Source organism: Symphalangus syndactylus, chromosome 10 (genome assembly GCF_028878055.3).
Source record: "Symphalangus syndactylus isolate Jambi chromosome 10, NHGRI_mSymSyn1-v2.1_pri, whole genome shotgun sequence".
Classification (NCBI taxonomy): Eukaryota; Metazoa; Chordata; class Mammalia; order Primates; family Hylobatidae; genus Symphalangus; species Symphalangus syndactylus.
The window spans coordinates 108,453,053-108,477,160 of NC_072432.2; the positions used below are offsets into that span (position 1 = coordinate 108,453,053).

The 24,108-nt window shown below is 38.1% G+C and overlaps 1 protein-coding gene across 5 annotated transcripts in view; it reads left to right on the forward strand.

Annotated features, from left to right (window-relative positions):
* Positions 1-490: 490 nt before the first annotated feature.
* Positions 491-24,108, forward strand: part of CAPN7 (calpain 7) — a 46,284-nt gene continuing 22,666 nt past the window's right edge. For 2 of the 5 annotated variants that reach the window (XM_055295472.2, XM_055295473.2), the window contains exons 1-8: positions 498-956; positions 6,461-6,569; positions 11,791-11,948; positions 12,842-12,909; positions 15,139-15,339; positions 17,771-17,857; positions 22,111-22,237; positions 23,242-23,327. In XM_055295472.2, coding sequence (XP_055151447.1) covers positions 855-956; positions 6,461-6,569; positions 11,791-11,948; positions 12,842-12,909; positions 15,139-15,339; positions 17,771-17,857; positions 22,111-22,237; positions 23,242-23,327 — 938 coding nt within the window. In that variant the 5' untranslated portion in view covers positions 498-854. Of the gene's footprint in view, positions 957-6,460; positions 6,570-11,790; positions 11,949-12,841; positions 12,910-15,138; positions 15,340-17,770; positions 17,858-22,110; positions 22,238-23,241; positions 23,328-24,108 lie in introns of all 5 variants that reach the window. The other 3 variants (XM_055295469.2, XM_055295475.2, XM_055295470.2) reach the window with 3 other exon arrangements.

Below are 24,108 nucleotides of genomic sequence, written 5' to 3' on the forward strand. Positions count from 1 at the left end.
CCTAATTAAGTATTTAATTACAACAGCATCAAGTTAACCTGAGGGTAAGTACAAGTGAAAATACATTACCTTGTTTGTTAACAATTCAATCAATACGAACTTGGTGTACAGTGGGGGGCTACAGGGTCATGATTCAGCTTGTGGAAAATGAAAATAAGTGTTAGCGAAGAGTGACTCTAAAGAACCTCTGTCCTCACGGTAATTTTTTTAATGTGTCAGATGCTGGTGGGAGGCATTCTTCCTTAGCTCTTTACGCCCATCCCTTACACTTAACAGCGGAAAGGATCTGTAAGGCGCGTACCCCTCTCCTGCCCACTGTCGACGGCAACAGCCACGCCCTGCACCGCCACTGCCACGCAGAAGGCGGTGTGTGGGCAGCTCGGACGGGGCACCTGCCCTTAGCCGCCCAATCCCGGGCGCCGCGACGGTCACGTGCACAGCGGCAGGCCTTTTTGCCCCGCCCCCGCGGCCCCGTTCCTGCGTGGGCCCGGCCCCGCCCACAGCCCGCGCAGTCCCGCGAGCCTGGCCTCGGCCGCCCCAGCTTCTAAAGAGCTCGCGAGGGCCAGGCTGCGCCTGCGTGGGGCGGCTGGTGGGCGGGGCGAGGGCAGCTGGGGCCGCGAAGTGGGGCGGCCGGGTGGGCTGCGAGCCGGGTCTGGGCTGAGGGGCGCGGCGTCGCGGTGGGCCCCAGCCCGGCAACGGGAAGGCGAGTTCTTCTCCCTCCACCGTCCAAAGTAAACTTTGCCGCTCCTTCCGCGGCGCTCCCGAGTCCTCGCCGCCGCCGGGCCGCCGCAGTCCGCGAAGAGCAGTCCTGCGTCAGGGCCTCGTTCCCTGCCCCGGCGCGGGGCCTTTGCGCCATGGACGCCACGGCGCTGGAGCGGGACGCCGTGCAGTTCGCCCGTCTGGCGGTTCAGCGCGACCACGAAGGCCGCTACTCCGAGGCGGTGTTTTACTACAAGGTAGGGCCGGGCCCTGCGCTTCGGTCGGAGTTGCTTACTCGGAGTCTCCGGCCCGGGTCTGCGGCCGAGGGGCGGGATCCAGGTGCCGAGGCTAGCGGCCCCGGCTTTGTTTTTCCCTCGTCCGCCTCCCTGCCTTCCTCTTGTTGGGAGCGGCAAGCCAGAGTGCATTGGCCGATGCTGAGGCTGCGGGGAGGCTGGGTCGCGGCTTGCAGCCGCCGCTCCTCCAGCTGCAGTCCTGACTGGCAGATGCCCACCGTTGAGCCGCTTTGGGGGGCAGGTGTTAGATATGGGTAGTTAGTAGCCAATTGTTGCCGTCCCTTGACTGACTTAACAGCTAGCGGGAAATGGCCGGTGATATATATCAAAATAATGCATGCTCGTTAAATAAACTTAAAAAGAATAAAAGCCATCTCCTGTCATAGCATTTGACATACAGTCATGCGTCCTTAGCGATGTGATATTTTCTGAGAAATGTGTTCTTAGGCCGTTTTGTTGTTGTGCGAACACCATAGAATGCGCTTACACAAGCCTGAATGGTACAGCCTACTCCACACCTAGGCTGTATGGCATGGCGTGTTGCCCCTAGGTTACAGGCCTGCGCAGCATGTTTCTGTACTCAATGGTGTGTGCAGTTACACGCGGTGGTAAGTATTTGTGCATCTAAACATAGAAAAGGTACAGTAAACATGCAGCATAAAAGATTAAAAAAAAATACTACACCAGTGTGGGGCACTTACCCACGAAAGGAGCTTGCGGGACTGGAAGTTGCTCTGAGTTGGTGAGTAGTGGTGAGTGAATGTGAAGGCCTGGGACATTCACTGCTCTACTCTACTGTAGACTTTATAAGCAGTGTACCCTTAGGCTACGCTGAATTTTTTTTATTTTCTTTCTTCACTAATAAATTAACCTTAGCTTACGGTAACCCTTTTACTTTACAAACTTTCAAATTTTCTTAACTTTTTAACTCTTTTGTAATAGCTTAAAACGAACTTATTGTACAGTTACACGAACATTTTCTTTATATCTTTATTTGGTAAGTTTTTTGTTTCATTTTTTTTCTTAATTCTTTAGTTAAAAACTAAGGCACACATTAGCCTAGGCCTACACCGGGTCAGGATCATCAATATTACTGTCTTCCACCTCCAATCTTGTCTCACTGGGAGGTCTTCAGGGGCAATAACAGGAATGAAACTGTCATCTCCTATGATAACAATGTCTCCCGAAATATCTCCTGAAGGACATGCCAGAGACTGTTTTATAGTTAACTTTTTTTATAATAGGAGTATACTAACAATACATAGTATAGCATAGTAAATACATAAACCAGTAACATAGTTGTTGATTATCAAGTATTATGTACTCTACATAATTGTGTGTGGTAGACTTTTACACTACTGGCACCACAGTAGGTTTGTTTACATCAGCATCACCACAAACATGCGAATAAAGTGTTGTGCTATGACATTATGATGGCTATGACATGACCAGGCAATAGGAAGTTTTCAACTCCATTATAATCTTAGGGGACCACTATCATATATTCAGTCTGTTGTTGACTGAAATATTATGTGGTGTGTGACTGTATATTTTTGTGTTTTTTTTATGCGTATGTGTATATGCTTTTTTTTTTTTTTTTTTTACAAACTGGTTTATACTGTTTTTAATAGCTGCACAGTAGTTCATTATGTGGGTGTACCATATTTTTTTTTTTAAGAGACAAGGTCTTGCCCTGTCACCCAGGCTGGAGTGCTGTGGCCCAGTAGTAGCTCATTGCAGCCTCAAACTGCAAAGCTCAAGCAATCCTCCTGCCTCAGTCTCCCAGTTAGTGGGACTACAGGTAGACACAACCACACCTGGCTAATTTTTTTTTTTTTTTTTTTTTTTTTGTAGAAATGGAGTCTCGCTGTGTTGCCCAGGCTGGTTTCGAACTCCTGGGTCAAGCGATCTTCCCGCCTCAGTCTCCCAAAATGCTGGAATTACAGGCGTGAGCCTCCGTGCCTGTCCAGTGTACTATAATTAATTTACAGACTCTTGGGCATTCAGTTCATTTTGTTTTTTCAACATCATAAGTAACAATGTAGTTCATATCCTTATAACTAATTCTTATGACTAGTGCAAATTTTTGCCTGAATTTTCTTTGGGATAAATTACCGGGGACAGAATTGCTAAATCAAAGGGTATGAGCTTCCACAGTCCACTCTCCTCTCCAATTCTGAGGATTTGCAAATATACCCCTCTAGCTCTAGCTAGATTTAGAGGGAGCTGTGTCCTCATGATAGTGTCACATTTTCTTTTAGAAAGAGTATCAGACTTTGATAATACTGTACAATAGTAGTAATTTTTTTCACAAGTGTATGTGCTATCAATAAAGTGTGGTTTGTTTCAGATTAATATTTTGTTCCTTTCGTTTTATAATCTTTTTCCCTTTTTTTTTTTTTTTTTTTTTGAGATGGAGTTTTGCTCTTGTTGCTCAGGCTGGAGTGCAATAGCATGATCTCGACTCACTGCAACCTCCACCTCCTGGGTTCAAGTGATTCTCCTGCCTCAGCCTTCTGAGTAGCTGGGATTACAGGCATGCACCACCACCCCCGGCTAATTTTGTATTTTTAGTAGAGACCAGGTTTCTCCATATTGGTCAGGCTGGTCTCAAACTCCCGACCTCAGGTGGTCCACCCGCCTCGGCTTCCCAAAGTGCTGGGATTATAGGCATGAGCCACCGCCCTCAGCCTATTTTTTTCCTTTTTTTATTGATAGGTAATGTACATAGTTTCAGGATACATGTGATAATTTAATACATTAATATAATTTGTAAAGATAAATCAGCATACTTGGGATAGCCATCACCTTAACTACTTCATAGCTGAACTGTGCAGCTATTACTACTGAATATTATTCCTTTACTATTTATGCTAGAAACATTTGAATTATTCTAGCTGTTTTGAAATGTACAATCAAATATTATAAACTCTGGTCACCCTCTGATCTGTCAAACAGTAGGTCTCATTCTGTTATAATCTGCTTTATATTTAGAGAGTTTTAGTGCATTTCAGAATCCTTTCTTTTAGACTTTTTTGACAATTTCACAAGGCATTGTTTAAGAGAAAAATTGTGTCAAATAGCTTTGACAAATAACAGGTTAAAATAGTGCTATATGAAAATAGATTTTATTAAAGTGGAAGAAACTACTATGCACTGCCCCTTGTTTTCCTATAGACTTACATACATGTCACTTAGGAGGAATTTTTCATCTTTGAGAAAGCCAAAAAAAAGTGGTTGTACTTCTAGAAATTATTTATATAAGCTTCATCGGTTTAGTATTTAGTGTTTTCTCCCCAGTCCTTTCTATAAGCTCTTTCTTTCTTGTCACTTTTGAATATAAATGAAATGAGTAAAATAAAATTGACACCAGCAATTTTTTAAATTGGCTTTATTTATTTTTTAGAGACAGAGTCTCATTCTGTCACCCAGGCTGGCAGGCAGTGGTGAGATCATAGCTCCTGGGCTCAAGCAATCCTCCAGCCTCAGCCTCCTGAGTAGCTAGGACTACAGGTGTGCACCACCATACCTGGCTAATTTTTTTTTTTCCAGAGATGGGGATTTCACTATGTTGCCCAGTTAGTTTTGAACTCCTGGCTTCAAGCAGTCCTCCTGCCTCAGACTTCTAAGTAAAAAAATAGCTTTTTTTAAAAAGCAAAATAATTATTTGGAAATTAATAATCACATACAAGATAACTGAAGGGGCAATATATGTGTATTATATACTTATATAATTTACATGTATCAAAAACATTCCATTTATTGGATTTAAGTGTAGCTATAATGTATTTAGACAACGATGGTATGTAATATTTAATGTTTACATGTAAATTTATACTTTCCTCCTCTGAAATATCTGAGTTATGGAATATGAGGAAGTCATCTCTTTTCTATCCCACTGCCTTTAGGCTGAATTTTCATTGTGATCAAAACTGTACTTTTTCCTTCCTTCCTTCCTTGCTTCCTTTTTTTTTTTTTTTTTTTAAAACAGTGTCTTACTCTGTTGCCCAGGCTGGAGTGCAGTGGCCTGATCACAGCTTGCTGCAGCCTCTACCTCCCAGGGCTCAGGTGATCCTCCCACCTCAGCCTCCTGAGTAGCTGGGACTACTTTGTAGAGACAGGGTTTCACCATGTTGCCCAGGCTGAAAACTGCATTTTTCTTAATTTTGTTAGGTTCAGTGAAACAACTCCTGCTCAAATAAATGGATTCAAAAAGTGCTGTTCAGTAGATGGCATCTTTGGAAACAGGCATGATGACCCATGAAGTGTACATACTTGGGTTACTGCAGAGAAGGTGCTGTTAATTGTAGAAATTTGTCTTTGCTTTTCTAGGTGGTAGTATTGGTAACCTTTCTGGAATGGTGATGAGGAGAATGGAAACACCACCTTCTAGCCATAGCATAACTGACTATGGAAGTTACGGAATAACTGGAAGAAGAATCCAGATTTTCTTAATTAAAATAAGCTTAATTTATACAACTAAAATCTGCTTTAAAATATGTCATCCTTTGTCAGTATTTTCTGTGGAGAAAACTGTTTTCCTTTTACTGTGAGATATTTAACCTGTATAATCTCCTGTAATCTTTTCTTGGTAATTTTATTGTAGCAGTTATTACTCATTTTAGTGCTTTGAAGGCTCAATTCATATTTTTTTGAGTGAATTACTTGCAATCAGTTCACATTTTCAAGGTATATAATTTTAAATCTGATCTATTGCGTAAGGAAAAAGGAAAACAAAACATGTAAACTACAGCTATTCTAAAGAAGTGTTTATAATCAGTTCCTCATGCGTGAATTCATAAATTTTCAATATGTTAAAATTGAGAGAGAGCTGGATAGCTCCTTTGGTAGAGCATCATCAGACTTTTAATGTGAGGGTCCAGGGTTCAAGTTCCTGTTTGGGCGTGTCTTGTGGCTTTTAGCACCTAATTCTGACTCTATCTTTGAAAAAGCAAAAAAAAAAAACAGTATCGTTTGGGCCAGGTGTGGTGGCTCATGCCTGTAATCTCAGCACTTTGGGAGGCCGAGGTGGGCGGATCACTTGAGGCCAGGAGTTCAAGACCAGCCTGGCCAACATGGCAGAACCCAATCTCTACTAAAAATACAAAAATTAGCCAGGTATGGTGGTGTACACCGATAGTCCCAGCTACTCGGGAGGCTGAGGCACAAGAATCACTTGAACCTGGGGAGGTTGCACTGAGCTGAGATCGCACCACTGCACTCCAGCCTGGGTGACAGAGCAAAACTCTGTCTCAAAAAAGAGAAGAAAAAGAAAATTGAGAACATTGAATACTGAAGAAAACATTGGAAGATTGTATAACTACTTTATGAAAAAAATTACTATTAATAATATTTTTAAGACATTCTTGTTTTGTCATTCATGGAAACCAATGTTGAATGAGAATGTGGTAAAGAAAATTCAAGTTGTAATATATCTATTGGATTCCTTTGAATTCTTTCATTTTTAGGAAGCTGCACAAGCCTTAATTTATGCTGAGATGGCAGGATCAAGCCTAGAAAATATTCAAGAAAAAATAACTGAGTATCTGGAAAGAGTTCAAGCTCTACATTCAGCAGGTTAGTAAAGGACTGCTAAACTTGTCACTCTATTTTTTCTTTTCTCCCATCACGTCTTTCCCCCTATGTTTGTTTCTGTTCTTCATTTTTATCTTTGAATCTTGATGCTCACTCTGTTGCTGCTCATTCCACTTTTGGTAATCACCTCTTTAAAAATCATTTAGAAATAAGTCATAGATCTTTGAAGAGGAACCTTATAGATAATATAGTCCAGTTTCCTAATTTCCCAGAGTGCAGAGATGGTGAATTACCTATGTTCAAACAATTTATCATTGGCAAAGTTAGGATTAGGGTTCAGTTAAAGTCTGCTTTTAAAATATCTGTCACGTCTCTTCCTTATAAAATTAAGTGACTGTTCTTCTTCAGTTTTTACAGACTTCAGCAGTAGCTTCACAGTGTCTTCTCTGTCGGTGTCTTCTACTTTCAGACCTTTGCTAAACTCTTTTAAACCATATCTTGGGAAAGTGACATGTAAGCAGAGACTTGGAACTACTTGTATTTATTTTTGTAAACAGCACAACAAGTACAATAATAGAAATATATAGTCTTAATGGTCACAGTTTTGTTAGAGGTAACCGATGTTAACATTGTATTTACAAATACATTGATTTCTCTAGGGACTCTTTTTAACCCTCTTTTTCTGTTGCTGCATAATAAAGCCACAAGCAGAAGAATATTTATTCTCATGGACTTTGCGTTACTTTCTACCACTCATTTTGAGTAGATATGAGCAATTACAAGAACATCATTGGGATAAAGTAGATCTTATCATTGGATTCTTTGTTATGACAGTTCCCTTAAAAACAAGGTGGTTTACTTTTAATACAGTGCCCAGAAATTGCATGTACTGAAAAGTGTACTGCCTGTGTTATTGGAACCTCACTTGATACACAAAGTATTGACTCATGTATTCAAAATATCATATAAAATTCAAAGGAACTTTCTTTTCCCAGCCAAGTAAATGAAGTTCTTAAATTTAACTGCCCAATAATTAGGAACTTTGTTTCATAACCAGTGTTTTCAAATAAAATTATCTTTGAAGTAGGGAAGGTAGTCTTTCATGTTTACTTCCATGATCTCCCTGTTTTTTTATAGTTTTCTTCATTTCAGCAACTATGTATTGAATACATGTTTGGGCTGTATGGGAAGTGCAGGGTAATAGATGAGTGACAGTCCATGCCCTCAGGAGGACCTTCATCAGGTGTGGAGAGAGAACAGTGTCAACATTGCACTATCATGGAAACCCCTTTCTGAAGCATGCTAGACTAAATGTTAAAGCAGAATGCTCTAGAAAGGAGAGATTATATGGTGATATTATTCCAGGAGTAGAATCTCTGGCAGCCTAAGGTATATTTCCATCTTTCTTTTCCATATGTACACACAGTCAAGCACATTTATGCCATAGGGTCTTGATTCCAGTAAGATTGCTCTTTAAACCCTTGAAATCCTTGTGACAATTGGAAAAAATAAATATCAATCATTTTTTTCTAAGGAATTTTAAAAATTATTCTTACTTTGTATTAAATACAGCTAAGCCTAAAAACTTAAATGTGATTTTTGGGAAATAAATTCTAAACATTGATACATATGTGATATTCAAGCATCAAATGAGACACCCCAATCTCTTGAAGAATAAAGACTTGCCGGTGAAATAAAGTTCAAAAAGGATTTTTTTTTTTTTTTTGAGATGGAGTCTCGCTCTGTCGTCCAGGCTAGAGTGCAGTGGCGCAATCTCAGCTCACTGCCAAGTTCCGCCTCCGGGGTTCACGCCATTCTCCTGCCTCAGCCTCCCCAGTAGCTGGGACTACAGGCACCCACCACCACACCCAGCTGATTTTTTGTATTTTTAGTAGAGACAAGATTTCACCATGTTAGCCAGGATGGTCTCAATCGCCTGACCTCTTGATCCACCCACCTCGGCCTCCCAAAGTGCTGGGATTACAGGTGTGAGCCACCACGCCTGGCCTTAAAAATGATTTTTAAAGCATAACATAGCTTGTTTTACCAACTTCTTTCTGCTTTTGTTGAAGAAATGGAGTACAATCTCTAGACAATTAAAGGATTTTCTTATTTAATTATTATTTTAAGCAGAAAAGTCCTTTTTCAAATAAAAATCCTGTTAGGAACCCTAAGTTTTAAAACAAGATAGTCTGCTGACAGTTAAGAGAATCCCGAGAGAGAGTTGATTCTGGGGTGGGGAAAGGTAACATAATTTAAAATTAACCAGTGTAGGCCGGCACAGTGGCTCATGCCTGTAATCCCAGCACTTTGGGATGCTGAGGCAGGAGAATCACTTGAATCTAGGAGTTCAAGATCAGCCTAGGCAACATAGACCTCATCCCTACAAAAAATCAAAAATTTGCTGGGCATGGTGGTGTGTGCCTGTAGTCCCAGCTCCTCAGAGGCTGAGGCAGGAAGACTGAGCCCAGGAGGTCGAGGTTGCACTGACCCATGATTGCACCACTGCACTCAGCCTGGATGACAGAGTAAGACTCTGTCTCAAAAAATAAAAAGTAAAATTAACCATCCTAGTACAGAGTTCAAGACTTGGAATTAAAAGATCCCTGTTGAGTCTCTACCCTTTCACTTATAGCTGTGAAATCTTAGACTAGATCAGTGGTTCTCAGTAGAAAGCAATTTGCCCCCCAGGGAACATTTGGCAATTTCTGGAGAAGTTTTTGGTTTTCATGCTGCTGGGTGGCAAGGAATATGTTTCTGGGATTTAGCTGGGTAGAGGCCAGGGCTGTTGCTAAAAAGTCTCCCACAACGAAGAATTATCCAGCACAAAATCAGTAATGCCAGGCTGAGAAACACTGGGCTAGATATTTCAACATTTTTGAGCTTTGGTATCTTTTTCGTGAATGGAATTAGTATATACTTCAGAGAGGCATTTAAGAAGGCTAAAGTTTTGAAAACATCAGCACAAACTGGGCACAATGGTGAGTTCCGGTAGTTCCAGCTACTTGGGAGGCTAAGGCAGAAGGGTCACTTGAGCCCAGTAGTTTAAGGGTTTAAGGCCAGCCTGGGCAACCTAGTGAGACCGTGTATCTTTAAAAAAAAAAAAAAAAAAAAAAGTACCTTTAAAGAACTAACAAAATCTCAAACTTTTCTTAAATAGCAAGTTTAGCGAGATATAATTTCCATACCATGAAATTCACCCTCTTAAAGTATATAATTCCGATGTTTTTAGCCTATTCCTAGAGTTGTGCAGTCATCCCCACTATCTAATTTTAGAGTGTTTTCATCACCCCAAGAGAAACCTTTTACCTGTTAGCAGTCAATCCCTATTCCTCCTTCCCCCCAGCCACCACTAATCTTGTTGTTTCTATGGATTTGCCTATTCTGGATATTTCATACAAATGGAATCATCTAAAACATGGCCCTTTTGCCACTGGCTTCTTTCACTGAGTTTAATGTTTGCAAGATTTTTCCATGTTATAGATTATATCAATACTTGATTGCTTTTTATGGCTGAGTAATATTTCATTGTATTGGTGTGCTGCATTTTGTTTATCCATTCGTTAGTTTTTGGAGACATTTGGGTTGTTTACACCTTTTGGCTGTTATAAATAATGCAGTTAAGAACATTCATGTACACGCAGTGGCTCATGCCTGTAATCCCAGCACTTTGGGAGGCCGAGGCAGACAGATCACTTGAGGCCGGCAGTTTGAGACTAGCCTGGCCAACAGGGTGAAACCCTGTCTGTACTAAAAATACAAAAATTAGCCAGGTGTGGTGGTGCACACATGTAGTCCCAGCTACTTGGGAGGCTGAGGCACAAGAATTGCTTGAAAACCCAGGAAGTGGAGGTTGTGGTGAGCTGAGATCACACCACTGCACTCCAGCCTGGGTAACAGAGTGAGATTGTCTCAAAAAAAAAAAAAAAAAAATTCATGTACAGATTTTTGCATAGACATGTTTTCTCAGTTCTCTTGGAATTCCACCCAGAAGTGGAACTGCTGTGTCATAGGATGTAGCTCCATGTTTAACTTTTTGAGGAACTGCCAAATTGTTTTCCAGAGTGGCTACACCATTTCACAGTTCCACCAGCAATGTATCTGGGTTCCAAGTCTTTCACATCTTCACTAACACTTGTTATTGTCTTTTTTATTTTAGCCATCCTAGTGGGCATAAGGTGTCATCTCATTGTGGTTGTGTTTTGCATTTTTTGATGGCTAACATTCAGCAATTTCTTATGTGCCATTTGACCTTTTGAATGCTGTCTTTGGAGAAATGTCTGTTCAGATCCTTTGCCCATTTTTTAACTGGGTTGTCTTTATTGTTGAGTTGTAAGAGATCTTTATATATTCTGGATACATGTTTCTTATAGATACGTATTTTTTATTAAAATCAAATGAAAATAGTATTTCAAAGAGCAGTGAAAATACATAACTTATTCTAGGCTCAGGGTAAATAGAAAAAGCAGGAACTTTATCATCAGAGCCTAGTATATTATACAATTTTGTCTGCACAGAAAAAAAGTTTTAATTGCCTTAAAATAGATTTCTTAATATTTAGCAATTTCCAAGTTTTTTTTTTTTTTTTTGTCTTTTGAGGTAGAGGAGCATATGAGGAGAACTCCTATGTTTTAATTTTTAAGTGAAGAAAGTGCCAGTGAGAGAGAGAAATTCAGGGAAAGAATTTTTTAAATAAGTAGTGTATTTTCTACCATTCTTTATCTCTGATGTCTATTGTGTGGTAAACAATTGCAGATTTTTTTTCTTAGACCTTAAGATTAAAAAGAGAAGGGAGGAAGGCTGGGCACGGTGGCTCACACCTGTAATCCCATCACTTTGGGAGGCCGAAACTGGCAGATTGCTTGAGCTTAGGAGTTCAAGACTAGCCTGGGCAACATGGCAAAACCCTGTCTCTACAAAAAAAAAAAAAAAAATAGCCAGGCATGGTGGTACACACCTGTAGTCCCAGCTACTCAGGAGGCTGAGGTGGGAGAATCTCTTGAGCCCGAGGAGGTAGAGGCTGCAGTGAGCTGTTACTGTGCCACTGCACTCTAGCCTGGGCAACAGAGCAAGAGCCTATCTAAAAAAAAAAAAAAAGGGAGGAAATTTGTCCTTTTTTAAGGATTTTTTTAACCTTGCTAAGTTTTTTAAATGAAGAATTACAGAGTTTTGGTAAAGAATGTCTTAAATAGTGAAAATAGTGTGTTTTCTGGCTGTATTTAGATAATATTCCTTCTGTGTATGTTTTTTTTTTCTATTCTAGTTCAGTCAAAGAGTGCTGATCCTTTGAAGTCAAAACATCAGTTGGACTTAGAGCGTGCTCATTTTCTTGTTACACAAGCTTTTGATGAAGATGAAAAAGAGAATGTTGAAGATGCTATAGAATTGTACACAGAAGCTGTGGATCTCTGTCTGAAAACGGTATGTATAGCTGCAAATTACATTTGATGAGTTATGCCAAAACATTTCTTCTCTTGCTAGTGAATTTTACCTAACACCTTGAATAAAAGAATTTTAACAGAATAAAAAAATTATTTTATTGTAAATGTAACTAAACTACTCCTCAATAAAAGATGATGAGTAGAAAGCTAATAATGGGTTTTTACATCTTATTAAAATTTTGAAAGTATGGAGTCTTAAATCTCAAGAACTATTTTTAACCTTTCTAACAACTAAGATAAACCTACAGAATTCATTATCACAAATCTGTTCATTTAGAATAAACTTTCCCTTTTTCAGTTTCATGCACTAAAAAATAAGCTAGTGGTTTGGACGAGCCTTATTTATTTGCAGTGTAAAATCTGTATGCTGAGTGGCTTTTACTGCTCCCTGCTGAGCCTTGGTTGGGACTCTTAGCTTCAAGGGACATCTAGTGCATAAGAGAGCAGTGTATTGACAGGAGGATGAGGTAAAGTAGTTGAGACTGGTGTCCCCAGTGTCTTTCTGACTGGCTTTTTGGCAGACTCTTTTGCCCAGAGAAACCATCTGGCCTGATTTCTGTAGGTGCCTTGAGACTGTAAATGAGTGCTAGTGTTCTGAGGTTCCTGCCACTCAGCCTTCCACAGCACTATGGTCAAACAGTTCTGGTCCAGTCATCACTTATCCACATTAAGTGGTTTTAAAGTTCACCTCAGTGACAAATTTTCAACACTATTTTAAATGATACCTTTAAGGATGAAAATTAATGTCATCTTTGTTTATTCTCAATTTCAACAAGTGTGATATGCATTGTAAATTTTTTGCTTAGAAATATGGATCAAGCAAATTGAAAAATAATTATGCTTTAAAATGTCTGTCTCTTTCTTTCTCTTAAGTCTTATGAAACTGCTGATAAAGCCCTGCAAAATAAACTGAAACAGTTGGCTCGACAGGCACTAGACAGGTGAGTTTGATCCGTCAAGTTCTAATCCATGGATGGCACTTAGTGTTATTTAAACAGATTTATCTAAATGTGTTGTAAAAGCTGCAGTAACAAACCTCCATCTTTTAACTGTCTTCTGAAACAAATCTACTTTCTACTTAGTGAATTTACCTCCTCTCTCTAGTTCCCTGCTTTAAACTCAAGAAATAACAAATCAATAAATGTTTTTGGTTTTAGTTTAGAACAGAAATGACTGTGATATTTGAAATGGAGGACCTCCTTTCTGTTGTGTAGTATCAGACTTTCAAAGAGAACTTCCAGAGAGCCTTCCAGATCTGCTAAAAATAGAAAACATGAGCATGAACTTGTTTTCAGCCATGTACATACCTCAGATTATACAGTGTGTATCTCTTTCACCTCTTAGCTGAAATGTCAACTTTTCAATGAAGCCTGCCCTAACCATTGTTTAAAATTGAATCTCCCCCAGCAGTTGCAACCTGATTATTATGGTATTTTTCCCATAGCTCTTATTTTCTGAGGTCTATGAGATTTACTAGCTTATATTTGTTGTTAGTGTCTGTGTCCGCTCCAGCCTTCATCCCCCAAATGTAAGCTCTGAGGGCAGAGATTTTTGTCTATTTTGTTTAGTGCTGTAACCAAGTACCTAGCAGAGTGCCTGACATGTAATATGTGCTCAGTAGATATTTGCTAAAAGAATGAATGAGTTTGCATAAGCGAATTATATATCTTGAAAGAGTGTTGTATACACACAAAAAATGAAAGGGTGGAAATTGCTTTTTATACCTATAGCATGAATTATCTCCTTTTGAGGCTCTGACCTGATAACTGTACCACCCTAAGCCCTTCTTTTTTTAACTGAAGTAAAATAGTTGTCCCTCCATTTCATTGTCATCTACTAACCTTTGGTTTGTTTCCTCAGATTCATGAAGGTATGAGCACTTGACACACAGTTGTCTTCTCTATCTTGACTTTTTTCACCTGTCAGAATTATTAGTGACTTTATTACGTCTGTGGCTAACCCATCCAATATTCTCAAGTGCACCCTAAGCAAAGAGTGGGTGAGGTAGCCATGGGCTCCTATGAGGATCTTTTGAAACTTATGGATCCACTCTCTAGGAAAATGTACATGAAATTTTTTTGCATATAATTTCAGAGCTTTCACAAGAATCTGAAGCTCATATATGCACCTCAGGTTAAGAACTTCTCTTTTTTAGCTTGTTGTTCTTTGACAGAAGAAAGTCAAAATTCTGTTGCATATCATGTGAGGCTGTCTGTGATCTAGCCCCTGTTTTCCTCTCTAGTCTCATCTCCTGCTGCCTCTCATTTGTACTTCTCACAGGGGCAACATTCATTCTTTTGCAATTACCTGGCCAGGCACAGTGGCTCACACCTGTAATCCCAGCACTTTGGGAGACCGAGGTGGGCAAATCACCTGAGGTCAGGAGTTCGAGACCAGCCTGGCCAACATGGCGAAACCTGTCTCTACTAAAAATACAAAAATTAGCCAGGTGTGGTGGTAGGCATCTGTAATCCCAGCTACTCAGGAGGCTGAGGCAGGAGAATCGCTTGACTCGGGAGGCAGAGGTTGCAGTGAGCTGAGATCGTGCCACTACTCTCTAGCCTGGGCAACAGAGTGAAACTCCGTCTCAAAAAATAAAAATAAAAAATTTAAAAAGAAATTACCTTAACTCATTGTGCTGTTTCATACTTCTGCACGTTTGTACATGTTCTTCTGTCTACTTAGAATGCTTCCTCACTGCCCGGGTGAACAACTCTGCAGCTCAAGCATCAGTTCAGAGCACCCTTCTCCACCTCATCCCCACTTGGCAATTCATTAAGTGAATAACTTCTGTTGTACATTCATTTGCGTGTAATACTTTCATCCTAGTATCTGTTATTTTTGATGCAATTGTCTGTCTTTCCCTACAAAACTATGAGTACCTTAAGGGTAGGGATTGTTTTATACGTTCTTTTATACCACTTACCTTACCTTGTATGGCGTCTGATTATATAAGTGCTCAATTAATGTTGTCAATAGAATATTGTTTGTAAAAAATGCTTATCTTTGGAAGTAGCTGAAGTAGTGAAGTGTTGATTAGTATGTAAGAATTTTATATACTAATTTTACATTAGGGATGCTTGACTGGTTCTTCAAGTAAATTTTGTTTCCTGAAAAGCTTAAATGTGAGTAGAAAAACTAGAACAGTTGTTTGTTCCTCTCTGTTATAGAGCAGAAGCGCTGAGTGAGCCTTTGACCAAGCCAGTTTGCAAAATCACGTCAACAAATGTTAAGCCAAAGCCACCTCCAGTGAGAGCACATTTTCCACTGGGCACTAATCCCTTCCTCGAAAGACCTCAGTCATTTATAAGTCCACAGTCATGTGATGCACAAGGACAGAGATACACAGCAGAAGAAATAGAAGTACTCAGGTAAATAAGTTTACAATTAATTGTAATGAAGAATTTTGTTAACATGAATGCAGAATTTCATTTTCATTAGGTTTGCTGAATTCAGATTTCTCCTATAGTGTATTGTGCTGTTATTATTTAATTATATCATCATGTCACAACTTGAAATAGTTAAAATTTTAGTTCTGATATATTTTATTTTATTATTTTCATTTGTATTTTTTGAGACGGAGTCTCACTCTGTTGTTCAGGCTGGAGTGCAGTGGTGTGATCTCGGCTCACTGCAACCTCTGCCTCCTGGGCTCAAGCAATTCTCCTGCCTCAGCCTCCCAAGTAGCTGGGACTACAGGTGTGTGCCACCGCACCTAATTTTTTTTTTTTTTTTTTTAGTAGAGACAGGGTTTCATCATTTTGGCCAGGCTGGTCTCGAACTCCTGACCTCAGGTGATTCACCCACCTCGGCCTCCCAAAGTACTGGGATTACCGGCATGAGCCACTGTGCCCGGCTTTAGTTCCAGTGTATTTTAATATTAGCATTTTTGCTAGACATAATACACTTTGCTGAAAATCCTAGCATTCTGTGAAACTGAGCCACTAAAGGTTAAGGAGCAAAATGAGCTGTAGCAGACCACACTTAATCTACGCAACTTTGTAACCAGAGCCCTAATGGGACAAAAAGTGTTACTTTGAAATAGGAGTGTAGGTGGTGCACTGGCAGCTCACTCCTGTAATCCCAGCATTTTGGGAGGCAGAGGGGGCAGATCACTTGAGCTCAGGAGTTTGAGACCAGCCTGGGCAACATGCTGAAACCCCATCTCTACTAAAAATACAAAAAATAGCTGGGTATGATGATGTGCGCTGTAATCCCAGCTACTTGGGAGGATCACTTGAGCCCAGGAGGTGGAGGTTGCAAAGCGGAGATCACGCCACTGCTCTCCAGCCTGGGCAACAGAGGGAGATCCTGTCTCAAAGAAAGAAAGGAAAAAAAAAATTATATATATATATAAAGTTTTTCTTTGAAAGGTTTTACATGCATCAAAAAAAAAAAAAAAAAGAATATATGACAGAAACCTCATTGCAAAGCCTAAGCTATATACCATATGGCTCTTTACAGAAAACATTTGCCAACCCCCCTTCTCAGGGGGTCATAGTGTGTCTGAAAGCAGTCTCAGAGGATATTAAAAATGTAAAACACGTCTACTCTGGGCACACTGCCTATGGAGTAGCCCTGTTCCATAAGGAGCAGTACAAAAAAAAAAAATGAAATATGAAACACAATAATGTGAAAATTCTTGATTGCCCTCTGAACCAGTGTAGCTAGGATAAGTCCCTGAGCCAGACAGTGTGGCTTTTTTAAAGTTGAGCACTGCAGAAAGTTCAGTCTGCTTAGAGCTGTGTATGTCATGTAGGTGTTCATCTTTTTATTTTCTAAAATTGAGCTGAAAGGGCTTCTGCCTAGGTAGCAGCCATCTGAAAGCATTTTTCTTTCCTTTCCTGCTAAAGATTTTAATTGTACTCCTGCTAATCTGGCTCCCTTTGTCTAGGAAAAATTGCATATGCACCAACACAACACAATGCAGGACAAAGAAGGGTAGTTTTGAAGCTAAAAGACTAAATTAATAACAGTCCAACACTTTGCCATATGCTACCTTCACATGTTTGAAATTCTGTACTACACTAAAACAACTCCATATTCTACCTAACAAAATGCAGCTATCCTTCATGCGAGTGAAAAGTTTTCATCATCTTTCCCAAATAAGGCTGTACATAGTCCCAACAATCATTTCATCTATTCCTGACTATATTAAGTAGTCCTCAGATTTCCTGACTATGGTTACCTGAAGACTACATTCTGAAGTTACTCTGCAACGTCTTGTAAATAGAATAAGGGAGAGAAACAGATACAAGAAGGAAATAGTTAATATAGATAAATAAGCATATACATAAAACAAGGAGAATGCAAAGCTACTACAAACCTTATTTCTTTAATTTGTCAGTAGACCATAGCTGATATCTATGACACTTCCTTCCTCCACTACCCATTTCATATCCTCATAACCAGAAAATGTGAAGAGCATATATTTCAGAATTGTAAATGTCATGTTTTTTAAATTCCAAAATAAATTAAGCAATTGATTTCTCCCTTTAGGCTTAGGATAGAATTGGTTTTGTGTCTTGGTGTCAAGGACACTTTCATTACCTCTTGAATAGTCTTATCTTCTTGTGGGTGTTAGCCTTAAAAGAATATTCTTATTGGTTTGAATTGATTGAGTTATTTTCTGATATTCAATTGTTTTATGAAAATATTGTCCAAAGATATGTCAACAACATGAGGTTGTCAGTTTAATTTTAATACAGTATCATACCTTGTCATTTAAATTTTAAATAGGTGAAATAAGATGGGCAATTAAGGTAAACTTGAACATTTAGGTTTTTTTCTTGTGTTTGATAGGACAACATCAAAAATAAATGGTATAGAATATGTTCCTTTCATGAATGTTGACCTGAGAGAACGTTTTGCCTATCCAATGCCTTTCTGGTAAGTAAGCACTGTTGCAGTTTTTAATTCCAATGTTTTAACTTTTCAGTACTTTTTCAGTACTCTGAAGTTCAGTTTAATAGCCTTGAAATTAAAATTTGTAATAAAAAAACAAATTTGTTGGAATGGAGGGGTGGCTGTGGGAAAGGGGTAGGGCAACATAGCAAGAGCACTTTTGTTACTTGCCCAGTCATGAGGACATGAGAATCTCCTTTTGCCTAATATTATTTCTGTAGTGTCTAGCACAGTACCTGGTGTAAAGTAAGTACTCAGTAAATATCTGTCCAAGCAGTGATTGAATCACAACAGAAATTCTAACACTCAGTAAAGAAACTGAATGGAAAAGGGGAATGGAATGACGTCATTGTTTACTAAGAAGACCAATTCAAGCAAGGGCTATTTATGAGAGAATTAGCACAGGCTTCCAGGACAGTGGCAGCTTATGTCAAGAGCCTTAAAAATATTGTTTGGTTCAGGACTCCGAGCTTGTAGTCATCGTAAGGAAATCAAAAGTCAAAGATGTACGTAATAAGGACACTCATCAAAGCATCTGTTACAGCAAAAAATTATTGAAACAAACTAGCAATATGGGAATGATTAAATAATGGTACATCTATACAGTCAAATATTCTACTCAAAATTACAGAAATTAAAAAGAAAATTATATATATGATGTCCCAAATTTTTTTCTCTTTTTTTTTTTTTTTTGAGATAGGGTCTCAGTCCCATTGCCTAGGCTGGAGTGCAGTGATGTGATCATGACTCACTGCAGCCTTGACTTCTCAGGCTCAGGTGATTCTCCCACCTCAGCCACCTGTATAGCTGGGACCGCAGGCATGCACCACCACGCCCAGCTAATTTTTGTATTTTTGGTAGAGACGAGATTTTACCATTTTGGCCAGGCTGGTCTTGAACTCCTGACTTCAAGTGATCCATCTGTCTCGATCTCCCGAAGTGCTGGGATTACAGATGTGAGCCACTGTGCCTGACCCTTGTTTTTCTTTTCATGTATTTCTAGATGCATAGAAAAAAAATGATATGGAGAAATATACCCGAATATTTACAGTGGTTATTTCTAGGTAACAAAATTGTGTGATTTAACTTCTTTTAGTACTTTTTTATTTTTCAAAATTTCTCCAATGAGCATGTTATGTTTATTATTAGAAAAAAAAAGCTGGATGCTTACTATATAGAATATGAAGGCTCTGTAAAGAACAAAAGGGCTGCTTTTTATTTTCTAGTGTTTTGCTGTTCTTTTGCCAAGGGTTAGGTATCACAAAGCCAGTTAACATATTTTTTTCACTCAGGTAGCTGTGTGATGCTAGTAACTGATTGGGATCAAAGGAATTTTTATATCTGAGAAACTTTATGGCATTAATGTTCAGGGCAAGATTCTAGAGCCAGACTTTCTGGTCTCAAATCTTGTGTAACACTGGGCAAGTTGTTAAACCTGTCTCAGTTTCTTGTCTGTAAAATGGGGATAATAATAGAAACTACCTCTTAATGTTACTGTGAGTTAATAAAATGTAAAACCCTGACAATGGTGCTGTTATATAGCAAGCACTATGTAATAAAGGTTAACTGCTAAAAAAATCATCATTTTGTTAGTTACTAAGTTATATAACAGTTTGGCTGTATATTTCAAATACTTTAACATTTTTTATACCTCTTTGACCAGTAATTTTACTTCAGGAATCCAGTTGTAAGGAACTATTTAGAGATATACTCAAAAATTCGTATGAAAGCAATTTATCGTTGTTATAATTGTGAAAATGAATCAGTTATTCTAGTATCTTCTTGACAGTATTCAAATAGAGATGTAAACTTATCATTTCTATCTTTTTGCAACAAATTGATGTAAATCATACTTATCTTGCTTATACAACGCAGTGTCCATAAGAAAAATGTTATATAGCCATAAACAATCAAGTTTTCAAGGAATGTAATAACATGGGAAAATGCTAATAATATAATTGGAAAAGTAAAATATGTAGCCATGCAGACTCCCTTAATTTAGGCGTAGCACTTGTCACAGTTGGAATTTTTCTTTTTTTTTTCTTTAAGGTGATTACTTGCTTAATGCTTGTCTACTACTCTAGCATATAAACTTCATAAGGACAGAGACCATGTCTGTTTTAATTAAGTTGCACCCCAGTGCCTACCACAGTATCTGGTGTACAGTAGGTATTCAATAAATATTTCTTGAAGTAGTTAAATTGGGAGAAAAACAAGAATAAATACTAAAATTACTATTCTAAGTGGCAAGATATTTTCTTATTTTTTAGATTATTTTACTGTAGGAACAATCAGAAGAAAAAGCAACAGCAAATGTTTTAAGTTCGGATAACAGATTGTCAGGAAAAGGCTCCAGAATTTATGAATGGTTATCTTTCGCTAGAGAGATTGTTTTTTAAAATTGTTTCTATTCTGGTCATGTATTACTTTTAAAATAATAAAATAAGCATTATTGAATAAATATTATAATTGTAAGTTTTTTTTTTATTTTTTGAAATGGAGTCTCACTCTGTCACTCAGGCTAGAGTGCAGTGGTGTGATCTCAGCTCACTGCAACCTCCGCCTCCCAGGTTCAAGAGATTCTTCTGCCCCAGCCTCCCAAGGAACTGGGATTACAGGCGTCCACCACACGTCTGACTAATTTTGTATTTTTGGTAGAGACTGGGTTTCACCATGTTGTCTAGGCTGATCTCGAACTCCTGACCTCAAGTGATCCGCCTGCCTCAGCCTCCCAAAGTGCTGGGATTACAGGCATTAGCCACTGCGCCTGGCTGTAAAATATTTTCAATATCTTTAAGTTCTGAGGAAAAAAACCTTGAATTTAATAATCCTCTAGTGACTTGAGAGAACAAATATTATGGAATCTTGGATTTATGCTGAAATATGGTTCATATGACAGGTTAATAATAGATTATGAATTTGAATTTGCCTTAATTTTTTCTCAAAATTTTTGAGAGCTGTCTTTAAACTCTTCTGAATTCAGTTAGCTCACTTTCTGTTTACAGTTAGCTCCTGATATTATACAGGTACCAAAATGTTACCTGGAATACTAGTGGTTCTGTGAGATAATAATAAAAAATGTTTCAGATATGTTACATGCCATATTCTACTCTAAGAGATTACAATAAATATTAGCTTATTTAAAGTCTAGAGGTTTCTTTCAATGAAAAAACTAATACTTTAACCAGGAGTTTGTAGATCATACTTGAACACAAAATCCTCTTTTCTCCCAGTATCTGTAAGCATTCTTTGAAAAAAAAAAAAAAAAAAGTTATGTTTGTGCCAGTTTGCATATTGTATACTTTCTATTACTAAGAAATCTTTTAAAAACCAAGGATTTGTTGCTTCTGCTCTAGAAAGGGTTTGGGGATGGTTGGGCCTGGTGGCTTGTGTCTGTAATACCAGCACTCTGGTATTTACTTCAGGAAGGCTGGTATCAGCCTTGGCTGGAGGGTTGTTTAAGCACGGAAGTTCTAGACCAGCCTGGGCAACGTATGGAGACCTCAACTGTTAAAAAAAAAAAAAAAGGTTTAGGGAAAGGGGGAAGCGTTTCTCCTTGGTGTACACATCAATTTTAGAGAAATATTGTTACACACAGTGGGTAGAGGGTAATGGATAAGAATGGTGGATTTGGCACCGGAGACCTGGATTCAGATGCCTGTTCTGCTATTTCTTAGGTGTCTGACCTTGGTAAGTCATTAATCACTTTAAGCTATTTCCAAAAATAATTCCTTTAATAGAGTTGTTTTAAGAATTAAGTGGATTATGTATGTAAAGCACTTTAGCATGATGCCTGGCACGTGGTTAGTATTCACTAAATTAGCTGCACTCATTATTAGCCTTGCCAAGTGGAGTTTGTAAAGAACCAGCTTTGAATCTTTAGATTCCTAGGTCCTTTTGAATGAATCAGCTTGTACTTTTGTTAATGGTTTCATTTTATTGCTGAATTTCTTGAATACAGTTATGCTGAATTTAAAAAATTATATTCTTAAATATAAATGAATTTAAGTTGTTCTTCTGTTTTCAATTATTTATGTATATTTTTTAATTGGAGGGGATGATCAGGTTGACTGGACTCTATAAAGAGCCAGATTTCACCAGAAGGTTATTTTAGGATGATACAGTACTGCTATAATCACTAGACCAAAAAAAAAAAAAAAACTCTAGGAAATTTAATTTTGGCTTTGAGTCATCTTTTAAGATTAATTTTTTTATTTTAATTTTTATTATTACTTCAGTGATAGATGGGGCAAGCTACCGTTATCACCTAAACAAAAAACTACATTTTCCAAGTGGGTACGGCCAGAAGACCTCACCAACAATCCTACAATGATATATACTGTGTCCAGTTTTAGCATAAAGCAGGTGAGCATTTATTTTGTGTGATTTTATAGAAAAGTCAGCATTTTAAAGTAATGTGTGTATAGATTTGAGTTTTTTCTTAGATTTTTCATTATATATTCAGGTACAGAAGTGTAATTGGAAAAATTGTTCATTCTACACATTTGGACTGAAACATACTGAGATAATATAAGTATAAATCACTGTTTTGAGTGATTACAGATTTTTATGTGGGCCCTGTTTATCATTATGTACCTGTAAATGTAAAACTTGAGAATCTGAATTTCACCTTTGATAAAGGAATAGATATCAGTAATAGAAGGATATTTAATTATTTGGGTAATTATTCAAAATCAATTTTTTTGAAATACATTATTTAATTTTTCTAGGATTTATTAGAATAAAATGTGTGAGTTGGCAGTATGGTGTTTCTATTTGTTACTTTCCTATTCAAATAATAACCAAGAAAATATTTAGTATGCATTGTAGCACCATTCAAAAATAACAAAGACATGGAATCAACCTAAATGCCCATCAGTGACAGATTGGATGAAGAAAATGTGGTACATAAACACCTTGGAATACTATGCAGCCATAAGAGAACGAGATGTCTTTTGTAGGAACATGGATGGAGCTGGAGGCCATTATCCTTAGCAAACAACACAGAACAGAAAACCAAATACTGCATGTTCTCACTTATAAGTGGGAGCTAAATGATGAGAACAGCTTAAAGGAACAGCAGACACTGGGTTCTACTTGAGCGTGGAGGATAGGAGGAGGGAGAGGAGCGGAAAAAATAACTATTGGGTACTGGGCTAATAGCAGAGTGTTGAAATAATATGTACAACAAACACCTGTGACACAAGTTCACCTATGTTACCTTCCACATGTACCCCCGAACCTAAAATAAAAGTTTTAAAAAAAGATATTTAGTATAAAAAGTAGGTACTTGGGACAATGTACATATATTGCGGTAATGTTGAAATTACATGAATGAATATGAATATGTTAATTATTGTTATTAACAGACAATAGTATCGGATTGCTCCTTTGTGGCATCACTGGCCATCAGTGCAGCTTATGAAAGACGCTTTAATAAGAAGTTAATTACCAGGTAAAAATGTGTCTCTCTTTACCTCTTTTTGTGTAATTGTCCCTTAACTAGAAATTTAAAACTTAAGGCTTATCTGTATAGAAAGTGGAGAGGGCATATCATTCAGAATATGGCCCTTCTGTAGAAATTAAGCAGATGATTTATGAATGTGGAAAGATACACTAAAACAGTCTTAAGAACCTATACAGATGTAGTTAATATATATGGAATTAATGTGTTTTGAAATAAATGAAATTGATCAAAGTAAAATCATGTCATATTGATAATACTTTATAATTGGACTGTGAAGTGAGGTAGTCACTAGCCACATGTGGCTATAGACACTTGAAATGGATTAGTCTGAATTAAGAGGAGATGCACTGCAAGTGTAAAATGCATGAGATTTTGAAAACTTAGAACTAAAAAATGCAAAATTGCAAAATATCTCAAATTTTTGTGTTGATTATATGTTAAAATCATATTTTGATTTGTGATTAAATAAAACATTAAAATTGGTTTTACTTTTTTTTTCTTTTTTTTTTTTTTTTTTTGAGACAGAGTTTCGCTCTTGTTGCCCAGGCTGGAGTGCAATGGCGTGATCTTGGCTCACCACAACCTCCACCTCCTGGGTTCAAGCGATTCTTCTGCCTCAGCCTCCCAAGTAGCTGGGATTACAGGCGGTTTTACCTTTTTAACTTTTAATGTGGTTACTGGGAAATATAACATATTTCTGTTGGCTTGAACTTCTTTAGAATGTATTAAAATGTTTCTGAAATACTTTTTCAGTTTTTAAAAGATACAT